Source organism: Papio anubis, chromosome 1 (genome assembly GCF_008728515.1).
Source record: "Papio anubis isolate 15944 chromosome 1, Panubis1.0, whole genome shotgun sequence".
NCBI classification, from domain to species: Eukaryota; Metazoa; Chordata; class Mammalia; order Primates; family Cercopithecidae; genus Papio; species Papio anubis.
In genome coordinates, this window is record NC_044976.1 from 49,895,663 (window position 1) to 49,920,660 (window position 24,998).

The following is a 24,998-nucleotide window of genomic DNA, read 5'->3' on the forward strand; positions in this document are numbered from 1 at the left end:
CCAAATGTGATAATTAAAACAATGTAACATCAGCATATGGTACGGATAAATAGATAACAGGTAAGAACAAAAAATATCCAGTAAGCAATCAAAATACGTATGAGAATTTAGCACACAATTGAGGTGGCATTTCAAAGGGAATGAAGAGACAGGAAGTGAAGGATGGATTATTTAATAAACTGTATTGACTATACTTTCTGTAGGGTAGCCATCCTGAAAAAATATAAAATTGAATCTAGGCTAGACGTGGTGGCTCACGTCTGTAATCCCAGAACTTTGGGAGGCCAAGGTGGGCAGATCACCTGAGGTCAGGAGTTCAAGACCAGCCTGACCAACATGGTGAAATACCGTCTCTACCAAAAAAAAAAAAATTAGCCAGATGTGGTGGTGGGTGCTTGTAAACCCAGCTACTCAGGAGGCTAAGGCAGGAGAATCGCTTGAACCCAGGAGGTGGAGATTGCAGAGAGCCGAGATTGCACTACTACACTCCAGCCTGGGTGACAAGAGCGAAACTGTCTCAAAAAACAAAACAAAACAAAACAAAACAAAAACAAATAGAATATGCACTCACATCCTACATCAATACTAACTTAAATGTAAAAAATAAAAAATAAAAATTTTTAACCTGTACACAAAAGACAATAATAAGCCAGGCTCAGTAGTACATGCCAATTGTCCCAGCTATTTGGGAGGCTAAGGCAGAAGTACCACTTGTGCCCAGGAATTCAAGGTTAGCTTGGGCAACATAGCAAGATCCTGTTTCTTAAAAAAAAAAAAAAAAAAAAAAAAGACAAATGACATAATAGGAAAAAAAGACTTGCAACTCATACAAAGAGTTAATGTCCTAATAATTAAACAGGCCCTAGAATTCAATAAGTAAAAGAGCAACAACCAAGAAAAATGGGCAAAAGGTATAAACAGACATTCACATAAAGGCAATGTAAACATAAGAAAAGCTTATAAGAAAGCTATTATTAGCACAAGAAAAGCTATTCAACCTCACTCCATAAAACCAAAAGGATAAATTTAAAATTACATACTGTCACTTATCAAACTGACAAAGATCTAAAAGTTTAACCAAAGTATGCCAGCCAAAGTGTATAGCAATAGGCACTCAAACAATTTCTGGAGGGAGGGTGAACTACTGAAAGCAAGTTGACAAAATACATAGAAATTACAAAGGCAAAAACTTTTGAACAGCATTTCTACTTTTGGGAATTAACACATATAAATACATTCCTGCACATGCAAAATAACATATGTCCAAGGTTATTATTCACTGCAGCATTTTTTTTATAATGAAAGATTCAAAATAACCTAAAAGTCTATCAATAGAAAGTTAATCATAAACACAAGCAAAGAAATACTACACAGCTATAAAAAACAAAGTGGAAGCTTCTATGTAATTATATATAAATACCTCTAAAACTTAAGAAGCTACTTATAAAAGGTATAGAATTATGTGTATAGCAGGAGTCCCCAAATCCCCGGGCCACAAACTGGTACCCGTCCATGGCCTGTTAGGAACTGAGCTGTACAGCAGCAGGTGAGCAGCTGGCGGGCAAGCATTATGGCCTGAGCTCCAACTCCTGTCAGATCAGCAGCAGCATTAGATTCTCATAGGAGCACGAACCCTATTGTGAACTGCGCATGTGAGGGATCTAGGTCGCACGCTACTTATAAGAATCTAATGCCTGATGATGTGGAACAGTTTCATTCTGAAACCATCCATCCCTCCCAGGTCCATGGAAAAATTGTCTTCCATAAAGCAGGTCCCTGGTGCAAAAAAGGTTGGGGACCATTAATATATAGCATGCTACAATTAACGTAAAATAAGAAAATAAGTATTTATGTTTCTTTTCTTTTTTTTTTTTTTTTTAAGACAGTGTCTTGAGCCATCAACCAGGCTGGAGAGCAACAGTGTGATCATAGCTCACTGCAGCCTTGAACTCCCAGGCTCAAATGACTCTCCCATCTCAGCCTCCCAAGTAGCTGGGACCAGACGTGCACACCAACACACTTGGATAAATTTTAGATTTTTTTGTAGAGATGGGGTCTCACTTTGTTTTCCAGCTAGTCTTGAACTCCTGGGCTCAAGTGATCCTCCCACTTCTACCTCCCAAAGTGTTGGGATTACAGGCATGAGCCACCTCGCCCAGCCTATATTTTTTTACATATACATATAATAACTCTGGAAGGATACACAAGAAATTAACTAAAAACAGCAGTAGCCAATAGGGGAAAAAAAGTCAAGTAGCTGAGTAAAATGGCCTAAGGTAAAATTCCTTTTAATATATTACTTTTAATTCTCAAATAACGTGGTGTCATAAAAATTAAATACAATTTAAATCTAAAAGCATTTCTTACAAATCTTGGTGGAGGAACAGCCAGGTTCAAACTACTTAGTGAAACTTCCAATCCATTCTGGGCACATGCTACAAGACGCAAAGCAACAAAGAATTCCTAAGAAAGAAAAGTATGAATGTTAAGAGCATTCTCCCTCTACCTACCTACCTACCTGCACACATACTTACAATCTAAAAATATAAAACAATTCTTAATTACTACAGAGGTCTTATGTAGCAACAAGTAGCATATTTGCTTCAAAAATATCTTGCAGAAAAATCCCATTACAAAGATGTTCCTAATATTTATGAATCATTATTAATAATATAAATGGGAAAATACATACAGATAGTGGAAACCATACAGAATACTAATGTTTTAAATAATACTTAGGGCCAGGCACAGTGGCTCACACCTGTAGTAAGCTCAGCACTTTGGGAGGCCGAGGTGGGCAGATCACTTGAGGTCAGGAGTACGAGACCAGCCTGGCCAACCCGGAGAAACCCCGTCTCTACTAAAAACACAAAAATTAGCCAGGTGTGGTGGCATGCACCGGTAGACCCAGCTACTCAGGAGGCTGAGGCAGGAGAATCACTTGAACCTGGAAGGCAGAGGTTGCGGTGAGCTGAGATCGCACCACTGCACTCCAGCCTGGGTGACAGAGCGAGACTCTGTTTCAAAAAAAACAGACAAACCAAAAAAATACAAATAATATTTAATGATATTAAGAGATGTATTTTATCATTTAAATGAGAAAAAAAGAATTAGAGAAAAAGCCCAGAAGAAAATAATACCTAAAATGTTATGAAAAGTCATCTCTGGATTATGAGATTATAAATTTTGAAACTGGGATAGTAATTCAAATGACTTAATCACTGTGATTCCAGAAAAACTACAGAAAATAACTGTGCAACATCAAAAAACATTACGTAACAGTTTAACTTCAAAATACTTATAAATCTCTCCCAAAAGTCCTTGGATTTTTAGCAGTTGAAGTCTTAGTCCAAAACTTAATAAATAAATGCAAAGAAGCTGAAGCAACTGGTTTTCAGCTGTTCTGAGTTAGTGTCTGGGAATAGACATGATAACAAAAGTCTTTACTCCAGTTACAATTTGTCCAACCTGTCAGTACCCTAGTATAGTTGCTGATGTAATCAACCCTTCCTACTTTTCTCAAATCCCGTACTCTCCCCTACACCCTTCATACCCAATTCATAACCCATTCTTACCACCTTGCAGATTGTCTGCTTTTTACAATCCCTTGCCTTCACTCAAGTCTTGAAAAAATGCTATTTCAAGATATCCCCTTTTCTTCTCATTCATTCCACAACCTTCTGCGCAATCTGACTTCAACTCCTATGATTAGCTAGAAAAACTACCGCCTATGTCACAAATAATTTCCCAGCTACCAAACAGCCCTAAAACAAACAAACAAACAAAAGCCTCATCCTGATTATTCTCTCTGCAGCCTGGGAAAGTATCCTCCTGGAAGCTCTCCTCCACCAAACAGCTTCACAAATCCCTCCCAGGTCTCTTCTGACCTTTCAAGTCTCTTCTGTTGGAGTCAATGTCTTCTCTAACTGCTGGTATTCTAAGTATTCTAACACGACCCTCTTTCTTTTCTCACTCTATTTGAGATTCAATTACTCTTAAGTAATCAAGTCTATTACCACAGTATGGATGGGCTATGAAGTGAAATAATTTTCCATTAAATTCTAGTTCTGCTACTTATAGTTGTGAGGCCATGGGCAAGCTAAAACCCTTCCATAAAAGGGGGGCTAATACCTACCTTGCAATGTATTATGAGCAACAAAATAAAAACCATGCTGCAGGAGGAAAGTGCCTAGTGTCATTTTTGTCACATGGAAATTCATTAAGTATTGGTTTCTTTTCTTTCATTCATATGCTAACTTAAAAATCTGTGCCAGGCAGGTGGCTTATACCTGCAATCCCAGCACTTTGGGAGGCCAAGGTAGGTGGATCACTCGAGGTCAGGAGTTTAAGACCTGCCTGGCCAATATAGTGAAACCCCATCTCTACTAAAAATACAAAAAAATAGCCGGGTGCGGAGGCATATGCCTGTAATCCCAGCTACTCAGGAGGCTGAGATGGGAGAATCACTTGAATCCTGGAGGCAGAGGTTGCAGTGAGCCAAGATCACGCCACTGTACTCCAGCCTGGGTGACAGAGCAAGGCTCTGTCTCAAAAAAAACAAAACAAAACAAAACAAAACAAAACAAAAAACTATGCCTCCAATGGAAATTCAAAGTTTAACTGCAGACTCATAAATCCAGCCACCTGGAAGTAATAAGGCAACTCAAACTCAATATCCAAACTCCAAGAATTATAAGTAAAAAACTTATTTCACTGTAAAACCTTAAGACAGTGACCACATCTATCATGTTAACCTCTATATTTCTAAAACCTGGTTCATCATAGGTACTCAACAAATATTTGCTGACTGAGTACATGGCACCTAGGTGGGCCCATACGAATTTTGTTTTCCTATGCCTCCAATATACCAAGTAGCCCTTCTACACAGAGACTCGAATGGGGACTACAATCTAGCCCTGAAATCTTAATTAAAAGACTGGATATTCTGACCCTCTCATCAAATTTCTCCAATATCTGGCTTTGATCCTGCTTCAGCTATGCTGGGGGTGGGGAGGAGGCCTAACTTTGAGTAGTGGCACTGAGCAAACTTGGAATTCAATCCTTATACAACTCTGAAATCCATCCCCAACAATCAGAACTTCAGAGTACACTGATGGTATTCAACACCCTTGGACATAACCACTTTTATGTATTCTGGTCAAGAATTTAATTCTGGTTTATAAACCATTTTTTGGTTTATATATCAGGGGTAAGACCTAGACAAGAATACTCACATCTCACATGTGACTAACCAAGAGCTTCCTTTCAAATCTTCAAATCTACTAGACAATACCATCTTAACACTTACTTAGTAACATTTACTTTTACTATAACACTATGTAACTAGGAAAATTAATTAAAGAGCAAAGTCTCTCTGAAAGACAGAAAAATAAACTCCAGGAGAACAATGTCACCAAACTAACACTAACTATTAAGACTTCTATTAACAACTAGTGACTGGAAATACTTTCATTGTTACACACTTGCCCTAGGCAAAACCCTAATGCTGGTAAAAACCAATTCTTAGCTTCAAAATACAAAAAACCCCTGCTGGCTATTTTTTATTTTGAATCACTCAAAAAAAAAAAAAATCATATGAATATCTGAAACTTACTTGTTTGTTCAGGATACCTTTGCCATCTGTGTCGGCTAAATCCCAAATCTGAAATTTAGGGGGAAAATATCAATGTATATTTTAAAAGTCATCTGAATGATAAATGAAATCTCTGCTATTTACAACCTCATGCTCTCTGGTAATCAGATACAAGAATCATAGAATTAAGAGTAGAAAGAAATCTTAAAGATTATTTAGTGCAAGCTTGTCCAACTTGCAGCCCACAGGCCACATGCAGCCCAAGACAGCTTTGAACGTGGCCCAACACAAATTCATAAACTTTCTTTAATAAATTAAGAGGGTTTTTAAATGATTTTTTGTTGTTGTTGTTGCTCATCAGCTATTATTAGTGTTAATGTATTTTATGTGTGGCCCAAGACAATTCTTCTTTCAATGTGGCCCAGGGAAGTCAAAAGATTGGGCACCCCTGATTTAGTGCAACCCTTCACAAAGATACTACGGCCCAATAAGAGTAAGTGACTTGGCTCAAGAACATTTAAGTCACCAGGGAAAGAAGTGAAACCTAAGTTCTAACTTCCAGTCACATGCCTTTTTCACTAATCCAAGTTCTAACTCTGACACCAATGCTCTTTCTACTAGAATGTACATACTATTCTTGATTTTGGATCCTTAAGATATTCTTTTCTATGTGCAAGTTGAGATGATTAATGTTTATTTGTGAATAATTAAATTATTAATAGTGATTATTTTTCAGGATTTTGAATATATATCAATATCATGTATAAGGAGTAGACAGGAGAGGGGCTTTCCATCTCTTTGTGCTCTTTTTAAAGCCTCTCATCCCCCACTCTATTCACCACACATTAAACAGAGACAGTTATAACAGAGGAAGTACGGATAGAGCCAAGTTTGAGTGTGTGGCAAGATTCCCAGTCTTCACTGTTTCTCCCCACCAAATGTCCTTATTACTTCCTCATTTTATCCTATTAAAAAGTAGTTTGTTTCTAAAAATCTGAAAAACACCTTACTTTTCAAGAGGGTAAATCACTACGCTACAAATTCCCTTCATCCTATTATTAAAATGGTTTCTATGACTGGGTTCTAACTTCTAAATTTCTTGATGGTGTCTTTCTAAATTTGAATCCAGTTCATCTATACTACATATTGCTTACAAACTCATAATCTAGTTATAATGAACAAACACTACCTTTCCAAGTATCAAGTCTGGAAGCCCTGATTTTTTCAGGAAAGCAGCAGCATCAGAAGCAAACACCCTTCCAGTATTGCCTGTATCAACCTGAAAAGATACAAATCCATAAGTTAACAACAAAATACAAAGGCAAAATTATCACCATTTACCTGCCTTCCATCCCTGTGATTTGGGACCTGGCTTTTGCATAAAGGAACAAGAATCCTTTGACTACCATGGGTCAAAGAGTATGTGGAGAGACATATGAGTAGAGTACTATATAGACAGCACTAGAAATTTACAGGTGTTTTTTTAATCATGCCCTACTATACAAATGAGAAAAGTGAAGCTCAGAGGATGTCAAAGCAAATTCGTGGAGTTGTAACATCAACACATATCTTCTATAGCTGTCATTTAAATTCCAATTAAATGGCACTAGGAAGAAAAGGGAAGCACTTCCTACAGAGGTCTTTTGACAAATAGGAATAGTTGCACATGTTACACGTGCCTCTTCAAACATCTTTCAATAATCAACTTTCACTTTTATACCTACTCTTAGGAACTGCAGCACTTTAAAACAAATCAAAACAACAGCAGCTCTAAAACCAGCAGTGATTCCATAACAAACTTGAAGAAACATTTTTAAAGCTGTTAAGTTCCTAAAACATATTAGGGAACATATCATTTTAACTAACGGGGACTTTCCTTTAAGACAGAATGAGGTCACAAGAACAGAAAAAAACCAAAAAACAAAAAACAGGGGAAAAAAAAAAAAAAACCTCATTTTTGTAAAGATTTCCTAAAGTTCCATTTGTAAAAATAAAAAGTACATTTTAAAAAGTCATGGGAAAGGTAACAGGATACTAGTATACTTGTGAGATATGTTTTTCCAGTTCAGTTAAAAGATTAAGTTTACTGTAAACATATACTGTACAAAGCATTCTGGACAGTCCAATCCTAGCAAAGAAGCAAAATGGAAAACCTTTCTTTCAAGTGGTAGAACATGGGAAAAATCAAGCACTCGGCAAAGAAGAAAAACATGGCCTAATCCTTCAAATCTGGAATAAGGGGAAGTAGAAGGGTTGGGAAACCTGCCTGTAGAATTCTCCAGAACTCCTTTTCTTTGCCTGCTTCCTGATCAGCATGGAAAACAAATATCCATACCCAACATAACCTATTAAATATAGAAGCATTCAGGGGAAACATTGTTCAAACTCTATGAAATAATTATGTATTGTATCCCAATAAAGAATTTTACTATATTCCATTCTTTTGGTTATCCTAATAATATAAACATTTAGTCTTTGTCATCTATAGGCAGTTTCTGAGGTATTCTGATGCTTGCCTAAAGGCTCTGCCATAGGCAAGGCCAGAAGCTATAGGCCAGAAGCTGATATATCTTCAACAAAGAGTCTTAGAGCCTCATGAAAACGACTATACTTTTGATATAGTCTGAATTATTAGCATTTCAAAAAGTGGATTTTTGGATAAAGACTTCTCAGCTGACATCACACGACTTTCAGACCATATTGGTAGATGAAGTCAGGATTTCCAGGACTCTTTTCAGTCTGGAAGAAGATGTACTTCAGAAAAGCAGACTTCCAATCCAAGATTCAGCTGAACAAGAATTACACAGGACTGAATGAACTGTTGAGGAAAATTTAATTATGGTTATTTACTTGGAATACTGTTGGTATTATTATAATGTTCTATTTTTTAGTAGCTATGTACATAAGCCCTTTCTGAGACCCTCAACTTAGTAGCCTCTGCTTCTGTAAACCGAATGAAATAGTTTTCTTTTTTTTTTCTCTTATACTTTAAGTTCTAGGGTACATGTGCACAACGTGCAGGTTTGTTACGTATGTATACATGTGCCATGCTGGTGTGCTGCACCCATTAACTTGTCCTTTACATTAGGTATATCTCCTAATGCTATCTCTCCCCCTGCCTCCACCCCACAACAGGCCCCAGTGTGTGATATTCCCCACCCTGTGTCCAAGTGTTCTCTTGCTCAATTCCCACCTATGAGTGAGAACATGCGGTGTTGGGTTTTCTGTTCTTGGAATAGTTTGCTCAGAATGATGGTTTCCAGCTTCATGCACATCCCTACAAAGGACATGAACTCATCCCTTTTTATGGCTGCATGGTATTCCATGGTGTACATGTGCCACATTTTCTTAATCCAGTCTATCATTAATGGACATTGGGGTTAGTTCCAACTCTCTGCTACTGCAAATAGTGCCACAATAAACATACGTGTTCATGTGTCTTTATAGCAGCATGATATATAATCCTTTGGGTATATACCGAGTAATGGGATGGCTGGGTCAAATGGTATTTCTAGTTCTAGATCCTTGAGGAATCGCCACACTGTCTTCCTCAATGGTTGAACTAGTTTACACTCCCACCAACAGGGTAAAAGTGTTCCTATTTCTTCACATCCTCTCCAGCACCTGTTGTTTCCTGACTTTTTAATGATCGCCATTCTAACTGGTGTGAGATGGTAGCTCATTGTGGTTTTGATTTGCATTTCTCTGATGGCGAGTGATGGTGAGCATTTTTTCACGTGTCTGTTGGCTGCATAAATATCTTCTTTTGAGAAGTGTCTGTTCATATCCTTCAACCACTTTTTGATGGGTTTTTTTTTTCTTGTAAATTTGTTTGAGTTCTTTGTAGGTTCTGGATATTAGCCCTTTGTCAGATGGATAAGATTGTAAAAATTTTCTCCCATTCTGTAGGTTGCCTGTTCACTCTGACGGTAGTTTCTTTTGCTGTGCAGAAGCTCTTTCGTTTAATTAGATCCCATTTGTTTATTTTGGCTTTTGTTGCCGTTGCTTTTGGTGTTTTAGTCATGAAGTTCTTGCCCTTGCCTATGTCCTGAATGGTATTGCCTAGGTTTTATTCTAGGGTTTTTATGGTTTTAGGTCTAACATTTAAGTCTTTAATCCACGTTGAATTAATTTTTGTGTAAGGAAGGTGTAAGGTGTAAGGAAGGGATCCAGTTTCAGCTTTCTGCATATGGCTAGCCAGTTTTCCCAGCACCATTTATTAAATAGGGAATCCTTTCCCCATTTCTTTTTGTCACATTTGTCAAAGATCAGATGGTTGTAGATGTGTGATATTATTTCTGAGGGCTCTGTTCTGTTCCATTGGTCTATATCTCTGTTTTGGTTACTGTAGCCTTGCAGTATAGTTTGAAGTCAGGTAGCATGATGCCTCCAGCTTTGTTCTTTTGGCTTAGGATTGTCTTGGCAATGCGGGCTCTTTTTTGGTTCTATATGAACTTTAAAGTATTTTTTTTCCAATTCTGTGAGGAAAGTCATTGGTAGCTTAATGGGGATGACATTGAATCTATAAATTACCTTGGGCAGTATGGCCATTTTCATGATATTGATTCTTCCTATCCATGAGTATGGAATGTTCTTCCATTTGTTTGTGTCTTCTTTTATTTCATTGAGCAGTGGTTTGTAGTTCTCCTTCAAGAGGTCCTTCACAACCCTTGTAAGTTGGATTCCTAGGTATTTCATTCTCTTTGAAGCAATTGTGAATGGGAGTTCATTCATGATTTGGCTCTCTGTTTGTCTGTTATTGGTGTATAAGAATGGTTGTGATTTTTGCACATTGATTTTATATCCTGAGACTTTGCTGAAGTTGCTCATCAACTTAAGGAGATTTTGGGCTGAGACGATGGGGTTTTCTAAATATACAATCATGTCATCTGCAAACAGGGACAATTTGACTTCTTCTTTTCCTAATTGAATACCCTTTATTTCTTTCTCCTGCCTGACTGCCCTGGCCAGAACTTCCAAAACTATGTTGAATAGGAGTGGTGAGAGAGGGCATCCCTGTCTTGTGCCAGTTTTCAAAGGGAATGCTTCCAGTTTTTGCCCATTCAGTATGATATTGGCTGTGGGTTTGTCATAAATAGCTCTTATTATTTTGAGATACATCCCATCAATACCTAGTTTATTAAGAGTTTTTAGCATGAAGTGCTGTTGAATTTTGTCAAAGGCCTTTTTTGCATCTATTGAGATAATCATGTGGTTTTTGTCTTTGGTTCCGTTTATGTGATGGATTATGTTTATTGATTTGCGTATGTTGAACCAGCCTTGCATCCCAGGCATGAAGCCAACTTGTTCGTGGTGGATAAGCTTTTTGATGCGCTGCTGAATTTGGTTTGCCAGTATTTTATTGAGGATTTTTGCATCGATGTTCATCAGGGATATTGGTCTAAAAATCTCTTTTTTTGTTGTGTCTCTGCCAGGCTTTGGTATCAGAATGATGCTGGCCTCATAAAATGAGTTACGAAGGATTCTCTCTTTTTCTATTGATTGGAATAGTTTCAGAAGGAACGGTACCAGCTCCTCTTTGTACCTCTGGTAGAATTTGCTGTGAATCCATCTGGTCCTGGACTTTTTTTAGTTAGTAGGTTATTAATTATTGCCTCTATTTCAGAGCCTGTTATTGGTCTATTCAGGGTTTCATCTTCTTCCTGGTTTAGTCTTGGGAGGGTGTATGTGTCCATTTCTTCTAGATCTTCTAGTTTATTTGCATAGAGGTGTTTATAGTATTCTCTGATGGTAGTTTGTATTTCTGTGGGAAAGGCGGTGATATCCCCTTTATCATTTTTTATTGCGTCTATTTGATTCTTCTCTCTTTTCTTCTTTATTAGTCTTGCTAGCAGTCTATCAATTTTGTTGATCTTTTCAAAAAACCAGCTCCTGGATTCATTGATGTTTTTGAAGGGTTTTTTATATCTCCTTCAGTTCTGCTCTGATCTTAGTTATTTCTTGCCTTCTGCTAGCTTTTGAATATGTTTGCTCTTGCTTCTCTAGTTCTTTTAATTGTGATGCTAGGTTGTCAATTTTAGATCTTTCCTGCTTTCTCTTGTGGGCATTTAGTGCTATAAATTTCCCTCTACACACTGCTTTAAATGTGTCCCAGAGATTCTGGTATGTTGTGTCTTTGTTCTCACTGGTTTCAAAGAACATCTTTATTTCTGCCTTCATTTCGTTATGTACCCAGTAGTCATTCAGAAGCAGGTTGTTCAGTTTCCACATAGTTGAGCGGTTTTGAGTGAGTTTCTTAATCCTGAGTTCTAATTTGATTGCACTGTGGTCTGAGAGACAGTTTGTTATAATTTCTGTTCTTTTACATTTACTGAGGAGTGCTTTACTTCCAACTATGGGGACAGTTTTGGAATGAGTGTGATGTGGTGCTGAGAAGAACGTATATTCTGTTGATTTGGGGTGGAGAGTTCTGTAGATGTCTATCAGGTCCGCTTGGTGCAGAGCTGAGTTCAATTCCTGGGTATCTTTGTTAACTTTCTGTCTCATTGATCTATCTAATGTAGACAGTGGGGTGTTAAAAGTCTCCAATTATTATTGTGTGGAAGTCTCAGTCTCTTTGTAGGTCTCTAAGGACTTGCTTTATGAATCTGGGTACTCCTGTATTGGTGCATATATATTTAGGATAGTTAGCTCTTCTTGTTGAATTCATCCCTTTACCATCATGTAATGGCCTTCTTTATCTCTTCTGATCTTTGTTGGTTTAAAGTCTGCTTTATTAGAGGTTAGGATTGCATCCCCTGCTTTTTATTTTTTGCTTCCATTTGCTTGGTAGATCTTTCTCCATCCCTTTATTTTGAGCCTATGTGTGTCTCTGCACATTACATGGGTCTCCTGAATATAGCACATTGATGGGTCTTGACTCTTTATCCAATTTGTCAGCCTGTGTCTTTTAATTGGAGCATTTGGCCCATTTACATTTAAGGTTAATATTGTTATATATAAATTTGATCCTGTCATTATGATGTTTGCTGGTTATTTTGCTCATCAGTTGATGCAGTTTCTTCCTAGCACCAATGCTCTTTACAATTTGGCATGTTTTTGCAGTGGCTGGTACCGGTTATTCCTTTCCATGTTTAGTGCTTCTTCAGGAGCTCTTGTAAGGCAGGCCTGGTGGTGACAAAATCTCTCAGCATTTGCTTGTCTGTAAAGGATTTTATTTCTCCTTTACTTATGAAACTTAGTTTGGCTGGATATGAAATTCTGGGTTGAAAATTCGTTTCTTTAAGAACGTTGAATATTGGCCCCCACTCTCTTCTGGCTTGTTGAGTTTCTGCCAAGAGATCCGCTTTTAGTCTGATGGGCTTCCCTTTGTGGGTAACCCGACCTTTCTCTCTGGCTGCCCTTAACATTTTTTCCTTCATTTCAACTTTGATGAATCTGACAATTATGTGTCTTGGAGTTGCTCTTCTCGAGGAGTATCTTTGTGGAATTCTCTGTATTTCCTGAATTTGAATGTTGGCCTGCCTTGCTAGGTTGGGGAAGTTCTCCTGGATAACATCCTGAAGAGTGTTTTCCAACTTGGTTCCATTCTCCCCTTCACTTTCAGGTACACCAATCAGACGTAGATTGGTCTTTTCACATGGTCCCATATTTCTTGGAGGCTTTGTTCATTTCTTTTTACTCTTTTTCCTCTAAACTTCTCTTCTTGCTTCATTTCATTCATTTGATCTTCAATCACTGATTCCCTTTATTTCACTTGATCTTCAATCACTGATTCCCTTTCTTCCACTTGATCAAATTGGCTACTGAAGCTTGCGCATGCATCACGTAGTTCTTGTGCCATGGTTTTCAGTTCCATCAGTCATACGCTGTTTATTCTAATTAGCCATTCGTCTAATCTTTTTTCAAGGTTTTTAGCTTCTTTGCGATGGGTTCGAACATCCTCCTTTAGCTTGGAGAAGTCTGTTATTACCGATCGTCTGAAGCCTACTTCTGTCAACTTGTCAAAGTCATTCTCCATCCAGCTTTGTTCCATTGTTGGCAAGGTGCTGTGTTCCTTTGGAGAAGCAGAGAGGTACTCTGATTTTTAGAATTTTCAATTTTTCTGCTCTGGTTTCTCCCCATCAATAGTATCGGATTCTCACTGACCCCTCAGAATTCAAAGACAAATACTTGTATGGAATGTTTCTACGCTTTATAGCAATATAGTTATTACATGGGTTCAACAACAATTTGTTTTTCTTCTTATCAGGATGTAATTGGATAAGTCAATAGTGTAAAACAAGGCCATTATTTGAGAATGACTTCTTTTACTGAAACAAAACAAAGATTAAAGAACAAGTACTGACTTTATGTGACACCAACATCATAAAGATCTCCCAAGAAAACTGGGCTGCTACCTGGTTTACAAGATCCCAGCCTCACAGGTAGTAAAGTAAGGTCACTTACCAACAGGCTAGGAACCTTAGCAAATCTGGGAAACCACAAGATGAAATAAATTCACTCATATTTATATGTACTGAAGGTGAAATATGGTAGAGAGAATTTCTAAGGTTTGGAGCATAGCCTTAAAATAGAAGAACAAATATAACAGGGGCGTTAAAAAGTACAGTCTGAGATCCTTGATATTTTTCAGGCAGAAATTATTCTCTGACCTTAGAAGGTGCTAAATAGTTTATAGCTCTTGATTTGCAAGTCAAAACCAAAGAGGCCTATAACGTTTAATTAATACTTGCTGAAACTATGTAAATAGTCAGGCCAAATATAATGAAACCAGCCTTTTCTGTGATCATAATCATAAGGTAGGGAGACTATTAGAAAAAATAATCTGATACTTGAAATTGGGCAAATAAGATTGTCTACACCTTCAAGAAATTATCATCTGATCTATGGTATGCACCCTTGATGACTTTCTACTGTCTAGACTGCTTTATACTCTGTAGAGGTAGAGGTTAATAGAAACTGATAGCAATGCAAGTGACTCCCGTCCATACCAATCCGTACCAACACAAATGAATACTGTCTGGTGAAGTATGTAAATCTCTATAACTCATATTCCCATTTTTTTTTTTTTTCTGAGATGGCGTTTCACTCTTTTTGCACAGGCTGGAGTGCAATGGCACAATCTCAGCTCACTGAAACTTCGCCTCCCAGGTTCAAGTAATTCTCCTGCCTTAGCCTCCCGAGTAGCTGGGATTATAGGCATGCACCACCAAACCCAGCTAATTTTGTATTTTAGTAGAGACAGGGTTTCACCATGTTGGCCAGCCCGGTCTTGAACTCCTGAACTCAGGTAATCCACCCACCTCGGCCTCCCAAATTGCTGGGATTACAGGTGTGAGCCACCGTGCCCAGCCATATTCCCATTTTTATATCTGACCAGAGGCTGTATATCTGTGCTAATTAACCAGTAATTAATGAGTTGAATAAAATCTGTGATACATGCTCATTATATATTTGTATAAAAGTCATGTTTTTCACTTTGTGAAAATTATACTTAATAAGTCTTAACAACAACATAGAAGTTATTTGTATTTGTCTTAAGAATTTGGAATATTTATATCTGAATAAATCTATCAAATATATAAATTTTCAACATAGATATTTAAGACAACTAAGTACCTGGACTTAATTATCTTTCCTTCATTTCTCTGGAAGCTTGTCAAATGCATTAAGTACTCAAAGTAGGAGGCTGTAAACAAGAAGCTGGAAACAAGACATGCCAAATTTATCGAGCTAGCTGGTAATCTATAGGCATACAATCAAGAGTTGACAGTATACTTGATGTTCAATCTAGGCAAACAATGAAACAAAAATCTTACCTGTCTATAGTATTTTTCATATACAGGATTCCCACTTGATAACTGAAATAAACAAATTAATAAAAATTAGATGCTATTCATTAACTTCTATTAACATATTTTTGCATTCATTCAACAGATAAGAAACAAAGGTGAATAAGATAAAATATCCTTGATTTCAGGGGTTAGGTTTTGTTTCTTCTTGGGGGGCGTGAGAGAGAAAACAGATAAAGACAGTCACATGGGTTACTAAAAATCAGGTAGACAAGAAATGAAACAAGAATCTTAAATTTTGTTTTTGATATCAATACTTCTCTTCATCTAAAATTTTACCCAGAAACCCAATACGTAACAAATTAAGAATGAAATGCTTTCGCTAAAGCCAGCTGTGAGAGGCCCAAATCCCCAAGAATTCAGCCTCTACCCAAGTACCTATGAATACATTTCAAAAACCACTTCAATAAAACAATTAAATGAATATACAAACTGACGTACAGAAAGAGGATAAGTGATGTTATCAGATATGAACTGCTTGCAGAAAGGCAGTTCCATTAAATTCACACTACAGTTCAAAGAGTTCCTTGGTCAGTTTAGGAACAAACTCATCTGAAATTCAATGTTTGAAGGACCGACTGGGCGCAGTGGCTCACACCAGTAATCCCAGCACTTTGGGAGGCTAAGGCAGGAGGACTGCTTGAACCTAAGAGTTTGAGACCAGCCTGAGCATCACAGTGAGACCTCGCCTTTACAAATAATTTAAAAACTGGCCAGGTGTGGTTGCACATGTCTATGGTCCCATCTACTTGGGAGGCTGAGGTGGGAGAATTGCCTGAGCCCAGGCAGCTGAGGCTGCAGTGAGCTGTGACTACACCACTGTACTCCTGGGTGACAGACTGAGACCCTGTTTCAAAAAAGAAAAAAGAGTTTGAAGGATCAAGTTTGCCTCCACATGAATGTGTAAGAGTGTTCTGGGATCAGGATGGGAACCCAGGAAGGCTTCATGGGGTGACATCAGAGCAGGAACTTGAGGTATGGGGAAGATGGGGAGAGGGTGATTCTACACAGAGATAGCAGCACGCACAAAGGCATGAGATCAACAGAAAACTCAGTTACGTCTAAAAAGAACAGCAAGAAGTTCCGAATGATAAGAGGGATAGGGAGATAAGATTATAAAGTTTTGTAGAAGACAACTTATGAAGGGTTTCATCTGCCATCGTTGAGTAAAAAAAAAATGAAGTCGCCCAGGCTGGAGTACAGTGGCATGGCACGATCTAGGCTCACTGCAACCTCTGCCTCCTAGGTTCAAGCGATTCTCCTGCCTCAGCCTCCCAAATAGCTGGCATTACAGGCGTGCACCACCACGCCTGGCTAATTTTGTATTTTTAGTAGAGATGGGGGTTCATCATGTTGTCTAGGCTGGTCTCAAACTTCTGACCTCAAGTGATCCACCCGCCTTGGCTTCCCAAAGTGCTGGGATTACAAGCATCAGCCACCACAAACAGCCTTAGGAAGTAATTTTAATGGTTTGGTTGAGGAGCTGAACATTGACAATGGCAGAAAAGAAGGGTATGACTTGAAAAAAAGTTTGTAACATAGATTTGACAGGACTTATTAAGTGGATGAGGGGGAAGGAAAGCATAATTTTAAATATATATAAAATGTGTACACACACACACAGAGTTTCCCTTTCCACAGTTTTAGTTACCCTCAGTCAATTGCCGTCAGAAAATATTAAATGAAAAATTCCAGAAATAAACATTTCATAACTTTTAAATTGTACATCATTCCAAGTAGCATGATGAAATCTCATGCCATCCCACCCAGGACATGAATTCCTTTGTCCAGGGCATCTACTCTGTATACGGTATCTGCCCATTAGTCACTTCGTAGCCGACTCAGTTATCAGGCTGACAGATCACAAAAAGGATGAGTATGGTACAATAAGATATGTTGAGAGAGACAGAAACCACCTTCACATAACTTTTATTATAGCATATTGTTATAATTGTTCTATTTCACTATTAGTAGTTGTTGTTAATCTTACTGTGCCTAATTTATAAATTAAACTTTATCACAGGCATGACATACACACAGAGACAGATATATACTCGAACTCAAGACTGCAACATGTGTGTGTGTGTGTGTGTGTGTGTGTGTGTGTGTGTGTGTGTGTGTCCTACTGGTTCAGTTTTTCTGAAGAACCCTAATACATCCAGTCTCAGAGAGGTTACCTGTTCAGGCTTTTAAAAGGCAGAGTCAGCCAGGCATGGTGGCACGTGCCTGTAATCCCAGTACTTTGGGAGGCCGAGGCAGGCAGATCATGAGGTGAGGAGATCGAGACTATCTTGGCCAACACGGTGAAATCCCGTCTCTACTAAAAATACAAAAAATTAGCTGGGCATGGTGGCGCATGCCTATAATCCCAGCTACGTGGAAAGCTGAGGCAGGGGAACTGCCTGAACCCTGGAGGTGGAGGCTGCAGTGAGCTGAGATCACGCCATTGCACTCCAGCCTAGCAAAAGAGCAAGACTCCACCAAAAAAAAAAAAAAAAAGGAAAGAGAAAAGAAAAAGCAGAGTCAGACGGACGCGGTGGTTCACGCCTGTAATCCCAGCAGGGGATGTGGGAAGCTATGCCAGGAGGATTGCTTCAATCTAGGAGTTTGAGATCAGCCTGGGCAATGTAGAGAAACACCATCTCCACCAAAAATGCAAAAACTAGTCGGGCATGGTGGCACACGTATATAGTCCCAGCTACTCAGGAGGTTGAGGCAGGAGGACTGCTTGAGCCACGGAGGTCAAAGCTATAGTGAGCTGTGATTGTGCTGCTGCACTCTAGCCTGGGCAACAGAGTGAGACCCTGTCTCTTAACAAAAAAGTCAGAGTCAGGACTTATGTGTCCCACTCCTAGCTCTGTGCTGCTTCCCATATGCCCTGGTATGCCCAGGAAAATCTTGATTTACAATCATTGTCCCAGCATCCCATTCAGCCTACCATGTGTCTCTGATTTACCATTTTTAAAAAGAAACTTTTTATTGGGCCAGGTGTAGTCGCTCGCGCCTGTAATCTCAGCACTTTGGGAGGCCGAGGCAGGAGGATTGCTTGAAACCAGGAGTTTGAAACCAATCTAGGCAACACAGCGAGACCCTGTCTCCATTTTAAAAATTTTTTAAATAAAAAATTAAATAACATTTTAAATTTTAAAGAAACTATTAACAATCATTATATCAAAATACACTAAAACCAGAATGGATTTTGTATCTCTACTGTATATATCTAGTTTCTGGCCAAGTTATCAGCTAGTAGTGTGTAAGTGCTTTCACCACATGAACAAGTGATGAAATTTGAAAGAGAAGTAAGTAGTGATAATTCCATCTTTCTTGTTCTGATTCTTTACAGATTCAACAAAACTTCTTTGCAAGGGAAGCATATAGACTTACTGAAAAGTATCCTCAGACTTAAGCAACCATAGGTAATTAACTCTCTATGGTCTTACAAAATATTAGGAGAAATATTTGACACTGGTGCTCCTGTTGGTTATCTGGTATGCCAGGCAGTGCAGTGGCATGTACAGTGACCACAAGACACGCTAGGCCACCAGCTGGCTAAGTCAGTGGGAAATCGCAGGCTGGGTGCAAATGAAGTATGTGCAAAGTCAGTAGTCTGAAAACTTTTAGATGGTTTTATCATTTATTATATTGTGTAAGTCTACAACTGTTTGTTTATTTTGTTGTTTGGTAACCATTTTATTATCTCATAAGCCTTTTCAGGAGCAATGGGCTATAAAGCCATCACTGTATCCAATAAAAACTGAGTTCTAAATTTTCATTTCTCCAGAAAATGGATGGGCAGACAATTTGCATAAAACCACTGAAGTAGTTTCCATTTATCATGGGAGCTCTAGTGACATCACTATTAATAAGTAAGATTCAAGCCGGGCGCGGTGGCTCAAGCCTGTAATCCCAGCACTTTGGGAGGCCGAGACGGGCGGATCACAAGGTCAGGAGATCGAGACCATCCTGGCTAACACGGTGAAACCCCGTCTCTACTAAGAAATACAAAAAACTAGCCGGGCGAGGTGGCGGGCGCCTGTAGTCCCAGCTACACGGGAGGCTGAGGCCGGAGAATGGCGTGAACCCGGGAGGCGGAGCTTGCAGTGAGCTGAGATCCGGCCACTGCACTCCAGCCTGGGCGGCAGAGCGAGACTCCGTCTCAAAAAAAAAAAAAAAAAATAAGTAAGATTCAAACATCAACATTTATAAATGTTTTCATATTCCCAGAGTTACATTTTTAAGGATAAGACTGATATTGAATACAACAAAATAGTGCAACAGAGCAATATGTGTGTTCTCCTTGCAACCTGTCATTGGACTTTCGAGGCTAGTACTTTTAAAAACCTACTTTATAAATTCAATCAATGTCTCAATAGTGAGTCTTTTTAAACATAAGACCTCCAGAAATTGGTTGCATCCCGTTCAAAATCAGTTGAAAACCTTTGATCGAAATTAAAGTTTAGTGAGCTGGGCATGGTGGCGCACACCTGTAGTCCCAGCTATTTGGGAGGCTGGAATGGGAGGATCACTTGAGCCCAGGAATTCATGACCAACCTGGGCAACATACTGAGACATCATCTCTTTAAAAAAACAAACAAACAAACAAAAACAAGTTTAATGAATAAAGCTCCAGAAAACCTTCAGCTTTTGAAGCTTTTGGCAAATACCAATTATCATCAACAAAGTCTGCCAGGATACTGAAATATATCCTTCAAACAAGGAAGAACCTAACAAATTAAATGAGAGTCCAAATGGTACACAAGATTTCATTTTGAAATTTTATAATTATATTTTGGAATGAATTTTAGAAGTTCCATTGAGAGTCTTTTTTTGTTTTTTTTGAGACGAAGTTTTGCTCTTGTCACCTAGGCTGGAGTGCAATGGCGCAATCTCGGCCCACTGAAACCTCCGCCTCCTAGGTTCAAGCGATTCTTGTGCCTCAGTCTCCCAAGTAGCTGGGATTACAGGCGCCTGCCACCACATCCAGCTAATTTTTGTATTTTTAGTAGAGACAGGGTTTCGCCATGTTGGCCAGGCTGGCCTCGAACTACTGACCTCAGGTGATCCACCCACCTCAGTCTCCCAAAGTGCTAGGATTACAGGTATGAGCCATTGTATGCAGCCAAGTCTTTCTATTTTTAAGTAGATGAAAGAAAATTACAGGCCAGGCACAATGGCTCACGCCTGTAATCTCAACACTTTGGGAGGCTGAGGCGGGTGAATCACCTGAGGTCAGGAATTCAAGACCAGCCTGGCCAACATGGTGACACCTCGTCACTACTAAAAATACAAAAAAAAAAAAAAAAAAAAAGCTGGACATGGTGGCGGGCACCTGTAATCCCAGTTACTAGGGAAGCTGAGGCAGAAGAATTGCTTGAAACCAGGAGGCAGAGGTTGCAGCGAACTGAGATTACACCACTGTACTCGAGGCTAGGTGACAAGAGCGAGACTGCATCTCAAAAAAAAAAAGAAAGAAAGAAAGAAAGAAAATTAGAGAAGGCCTACAATTTTGAAACACTTAAATCTGGTGGAACATGTAAAATAAATAGGGACAACTTATTTGTATCAAAGAGAGTACCTTGTGACTAGATTGGACAATACAGCAAGATCCTGTCTCTATAAAAATTGAAAAGTAAAAAGAGAGAGTACCTTTAATACAGGCAAAAGGACACTGCCTGTGAAAATACTTGGACTGATATATTTATAATTTTCTTTTCTTTTTTGAGACAGTTTTGCTATTGTTATCCAGGCTGGAGTACAGTGGCATGATCTCCACTCACTGCAATCTCTACCTCCCGGGTTCAAGTGACTCTCCTCCCTCAGCCTCCCGAGTAGCTGGGATTATAGGTGCCCACCACTACACCTGGCTAATTTTTTTTTTTTTTGTATTTTTAGTAGAGACAGGAGCTTCATCATGTTGGCTAGGCTAGTCTCAAACTCCTGACCTCAGGTGATCCACCTGCCTCAGCCTTCAAAAGTGCTGGGAGTACAGGTATGAGCCACTGTGCCCAGTCTATAATTTTCAATAAGAAAAAAATTAGAATTAAGAATATTCTCCATCTAGCAAAATTTTTCCTGAGCTAACTGGGTACAGCAGCACATATAAAGTATATTGGCAACTAAAAATTTTTTTTTTTTTCTTTTTTTTTTGAGACGGAGTCTCGCTCTGTCGCCCAGGCTGGAGTGCAGTGGCCGGATCTCAGCTCACTGCAAGCTCCACCTCCCGGGTTTGCGCCATTCTCCTGCCTCAGCCTCCCGAGTAGCTGGGACTACAGGCGCCCGCCACCTCGCCCGGCTAGTTTTTTGTATTTTTTTTAGTAGAGACGGGGTTTCGCCGCATTAGCCAGGATGGTCTCGATCTCCTGACCTCGTGATCCGCCCGTCTCAGCCTCCCAAAGTGCTGGGATTACAGGCTTGAGCCACCGCGCCCGGCCGGCAACTAAAAATATTTTACAGAGAAGCATCAACTGTAGAAGTTAACAACCACAAAATATAAAATGTAACTGTAAAATATTGCAGTTTTATGAAAAAATTAAAACTAGTAAAACCATATGGAACATCATTATATGATTCAGAAAAGTATCAGTGACACAATATTAGTGACATATTTGACCAAGAAACTGATAAAAATATAGTTATTACCAAAAATACTGTTTTTTTTTTTTTTTTGAGACGGAGTCTCGCTCTGTCACCCAGGCTGGAGTGCAGTGGCCGGATCTCAGCTCACTGCAAGCTCCCCCTCTCAGGTTCACGCCATTCTCCTGCCTCAGCCTCCCGAGTAGCTGGGACTACAGGCAACCGCCACTTCGCCCGGCTAGTTTTTTGTATTTTTTAGTAGAGACGGGGTTTCACCGTGTTAGCCAGGATGGTCTCGATCTCCTGACCTCGTGATCCGCCCGTCTCGGCCTCCCAAAGTGCTGGGATTACAGGCTTGAGCCACCGCGCCCGGCCAAAAATACTGTTTTTAAATATTCAACTGAAGTCCATGTAAAAACTTTGTTATAATGTACAACAAAATGTTTTATAAATTGTTGTTTTTGAAAAAAGAGTTTAAATGGAGCTATTTTATTGATCTACTAATGCAATAAAAACCATTTTAATGGTTGAAAAAGTAAATATTCCAAAAATATATCGAATTTTAAATATTTGTAGTACCCCCTTTCATTCTCAAAAATGTACCAGTTTGAATGAAAAATTATAATCTACTTAGTTATGACAAAAGTATAAATACTTTGCTAAAGAAAGCAAATTAAATATGTTCCCTCAATAATAAAAAGTTAATTTTAAGAGGATGTTTCAAATACAGGAAAAAAAAAAACCTCACACAGTAAGAAATCCTGATCTCCAAACTGTGCCTTAAAAATCCTCACATTACAGGTTCATTGGTTACTACCTAAACACATAGGAGAAGATATTAGCTCACCAAAGTGTTTCAAAGTACACCCTGTGCTGATTACTACACTAATGTGATATAGCTAAGTGAGAATGGAAAAAGTCATCCAAAGTGCCAAGTCACTCATCAAGCAAGATGACCAAAGAGTGTTTCTGGTGTGTTTCAGTAAAACTGGCTTTTGTTGTTATTGTCGGACTATGAACATGATCACTTTTTAGGCGGGAAAAAAAAATCACATATAATGAATGAACAGAGGAAAAAAATTGAAAGGCATAGCTTAAATGGTAACAATGATTATCTCTGGATAGCAAGATCATAAATGATTTTTACGTTCTTCTTCATACTACTTTGCAGTCTCTGGAAACTCTTTGAGAATAAACATGTCCTAATTATATAGTAAGAATGAAACAATAAGGCTATTTTCAATCTGGAGAAAAATATAAAAATCCCCAAATCTGATCAGTATACAAAACTGCATGTGAATTTTTAACAATCAAGTTAATTCCTAAAGGAAAACTTTAACTCCAACTGTCAAAATCAAAATCTGACCTTTTACAATTCTGTTATTACAATTTAAAAGCAATTATTTATTCATTACCTGTATCATAAACTCTTACCGGCTGTCACAAAGTTAAATATTCATAAATGTCAGAATTCTTTTGAAAGAGTCCATTGCTATTTCTTACTAGTCGGAAAAATTTAAAGTACCTGTAAACAAGAGATGCTAGAAAGCCAATAAAGTTTTGTAAAAAAAAAACAAAAAACACTCAGACTTTGGTATCAGATAGGCCTATATTCAAAGCCCATTCTACTACTTCTTAGGTATACGATCTTTAATAGCTTATTTTACCTCCTTGAAAAGCCTGTTTCCTGATCTGGTTGGTTTTGAGACAGGGTCCCACTCTGTCCTGGCTGAAGTGCAGTGATACAATCACACTGCTGCCTCAAACTTCTGGGCTTGAGCAATCTTCCCATGTAGCTGGAATTACAGGCATGAGCCAGTACACCTAGCCTCTCCTCTTCCTTCTTTAGTAATAGTACCCCTAAGCTTTACATATGGACACCTAGCTAAAATCTACATTTCTCAACCTCTCTTGCAATTTCAGTTATTCATCAATGGAATGATAAAAGAAATGTGTCCAACTCTGAGGATGTGCATCTAAAGAGAAAGAAAATGACTTCTGACTCCTAACCCTTCTTGTAAGTAGCTAGAATACAGATATAATGACAGAATCTGGAGAAGCTATCTTGGATTGAGACAGAAAACATGTTGAGAAAAACACAGCAACATGAGAAAAAAACCCTGAGTCCCCGACACCATCATGAAGCTCCTACAGCAGTACTCTACACCACTTACCCCACTTGGATTGTTACTTGAGATTTGTGATTTTGGTTTAAACCAATATCCTAACTAATGTAAAAAAACAAAGGGACTGCTATTTTTGTAAAGGAAACAAATGTGTTATTATAATTACATATATAGCTATACAAATGTAAATATAATAAACTTTACTAAGAAAAAAATTGTTACAAAAGTATAGCCTAGTATACCATATATCTACATATAGATATCTTTTTTTTTTTTTGAGATGGAGTCTCCCTCTGCCACCCAGGTTAGAGTGCAATGGCGTGATCTCGACTCACTGCAATCTCCGCCTCCCAGGTTCAAGCAATTCTCCAGCCTTAGCCTCCTAGGTAGCTGGGACTACAGATGCACACCACCACGCCCGACTATTTTATTTTTAGTAGAGACAGGGTTTCTCTATGTTGTCCAGGCTGGTCTCAAACTCCTGACCTCAGATGACTAGTACAGCATCTTAAGGTGTTTAGATGGTATTATAATTCCCAGTCATCTGTTTCCCTCTTGTATACACAGAGTATATAGCGTCTCTCTCTTTAAGAGTAGTATTAATATCCCTGCCTGTTGCCATTTGACTTGTAGTGTTTCTCTGTGGGTGTTCCAGGGGTGGGTTTGGCCATATAACTTGTTTTGGCCATTGAATCCGGGAGAAAGTTCCAGTTCCAAGTAGAAGCTTCAACAGCTGTTGTGTGTTTCTGACAGGTCTTACTGTTTTCTCTCTACCAAGAGAATATGTCACAAATAGGGACTGCTCCTCCAGCCTGGATCCTCAAATGAGAAAGAATCACAGAGCAGAACCATAGCTGATTCCTAGGAAACCTATAATGTGAACAACATATA

The 24,998-nt window shown here is 38.7% G+C and overlaps 1 protein-coding gene across 6 annotated transcripts in view; it reads right to left on the reverse strand.

The window, feature by feature from the left end:
- The window catches only part of EPS15 (epidermal growth factor receptor pathway substrate 15), a 162,125-nt gene that overhangs the window by 106,602 nt on the left and 30,525 nt on the right, over window positions 1-24,998 (reverse strand). For 5 of the 6 annotated variants that reach the window (XM_021941483.2, XM_021941474.2, XM_021941482.2 and 2 more), the window contains exons 2-5: window positions 15,376-15,417; window positions 6,783-6,872; window positions 5,615-5,662; window positions 2,368-2,463 (exon numbers count right to left, since the gene is read on the reverse strand). In XM_021941483.2, coding sequence (XP_021797175.1) covers window positions 2,368-2,463; window positions 5,615-5,662; window positions 6,783-6,872; window positions 15,376-15,417 — 276 coding nt within the window. Of the gene's footprint in view, window positions 1-2,367; window positions 2,464-5,614; window positions 5,663-6,782; window positions 6,873-15,175; window positions 15,201-15,375; window positions 15,418-24,998 lie in introns of those variants that run through there. The other variant, XM_021941493.2, reaches the window with a different exon arrangement.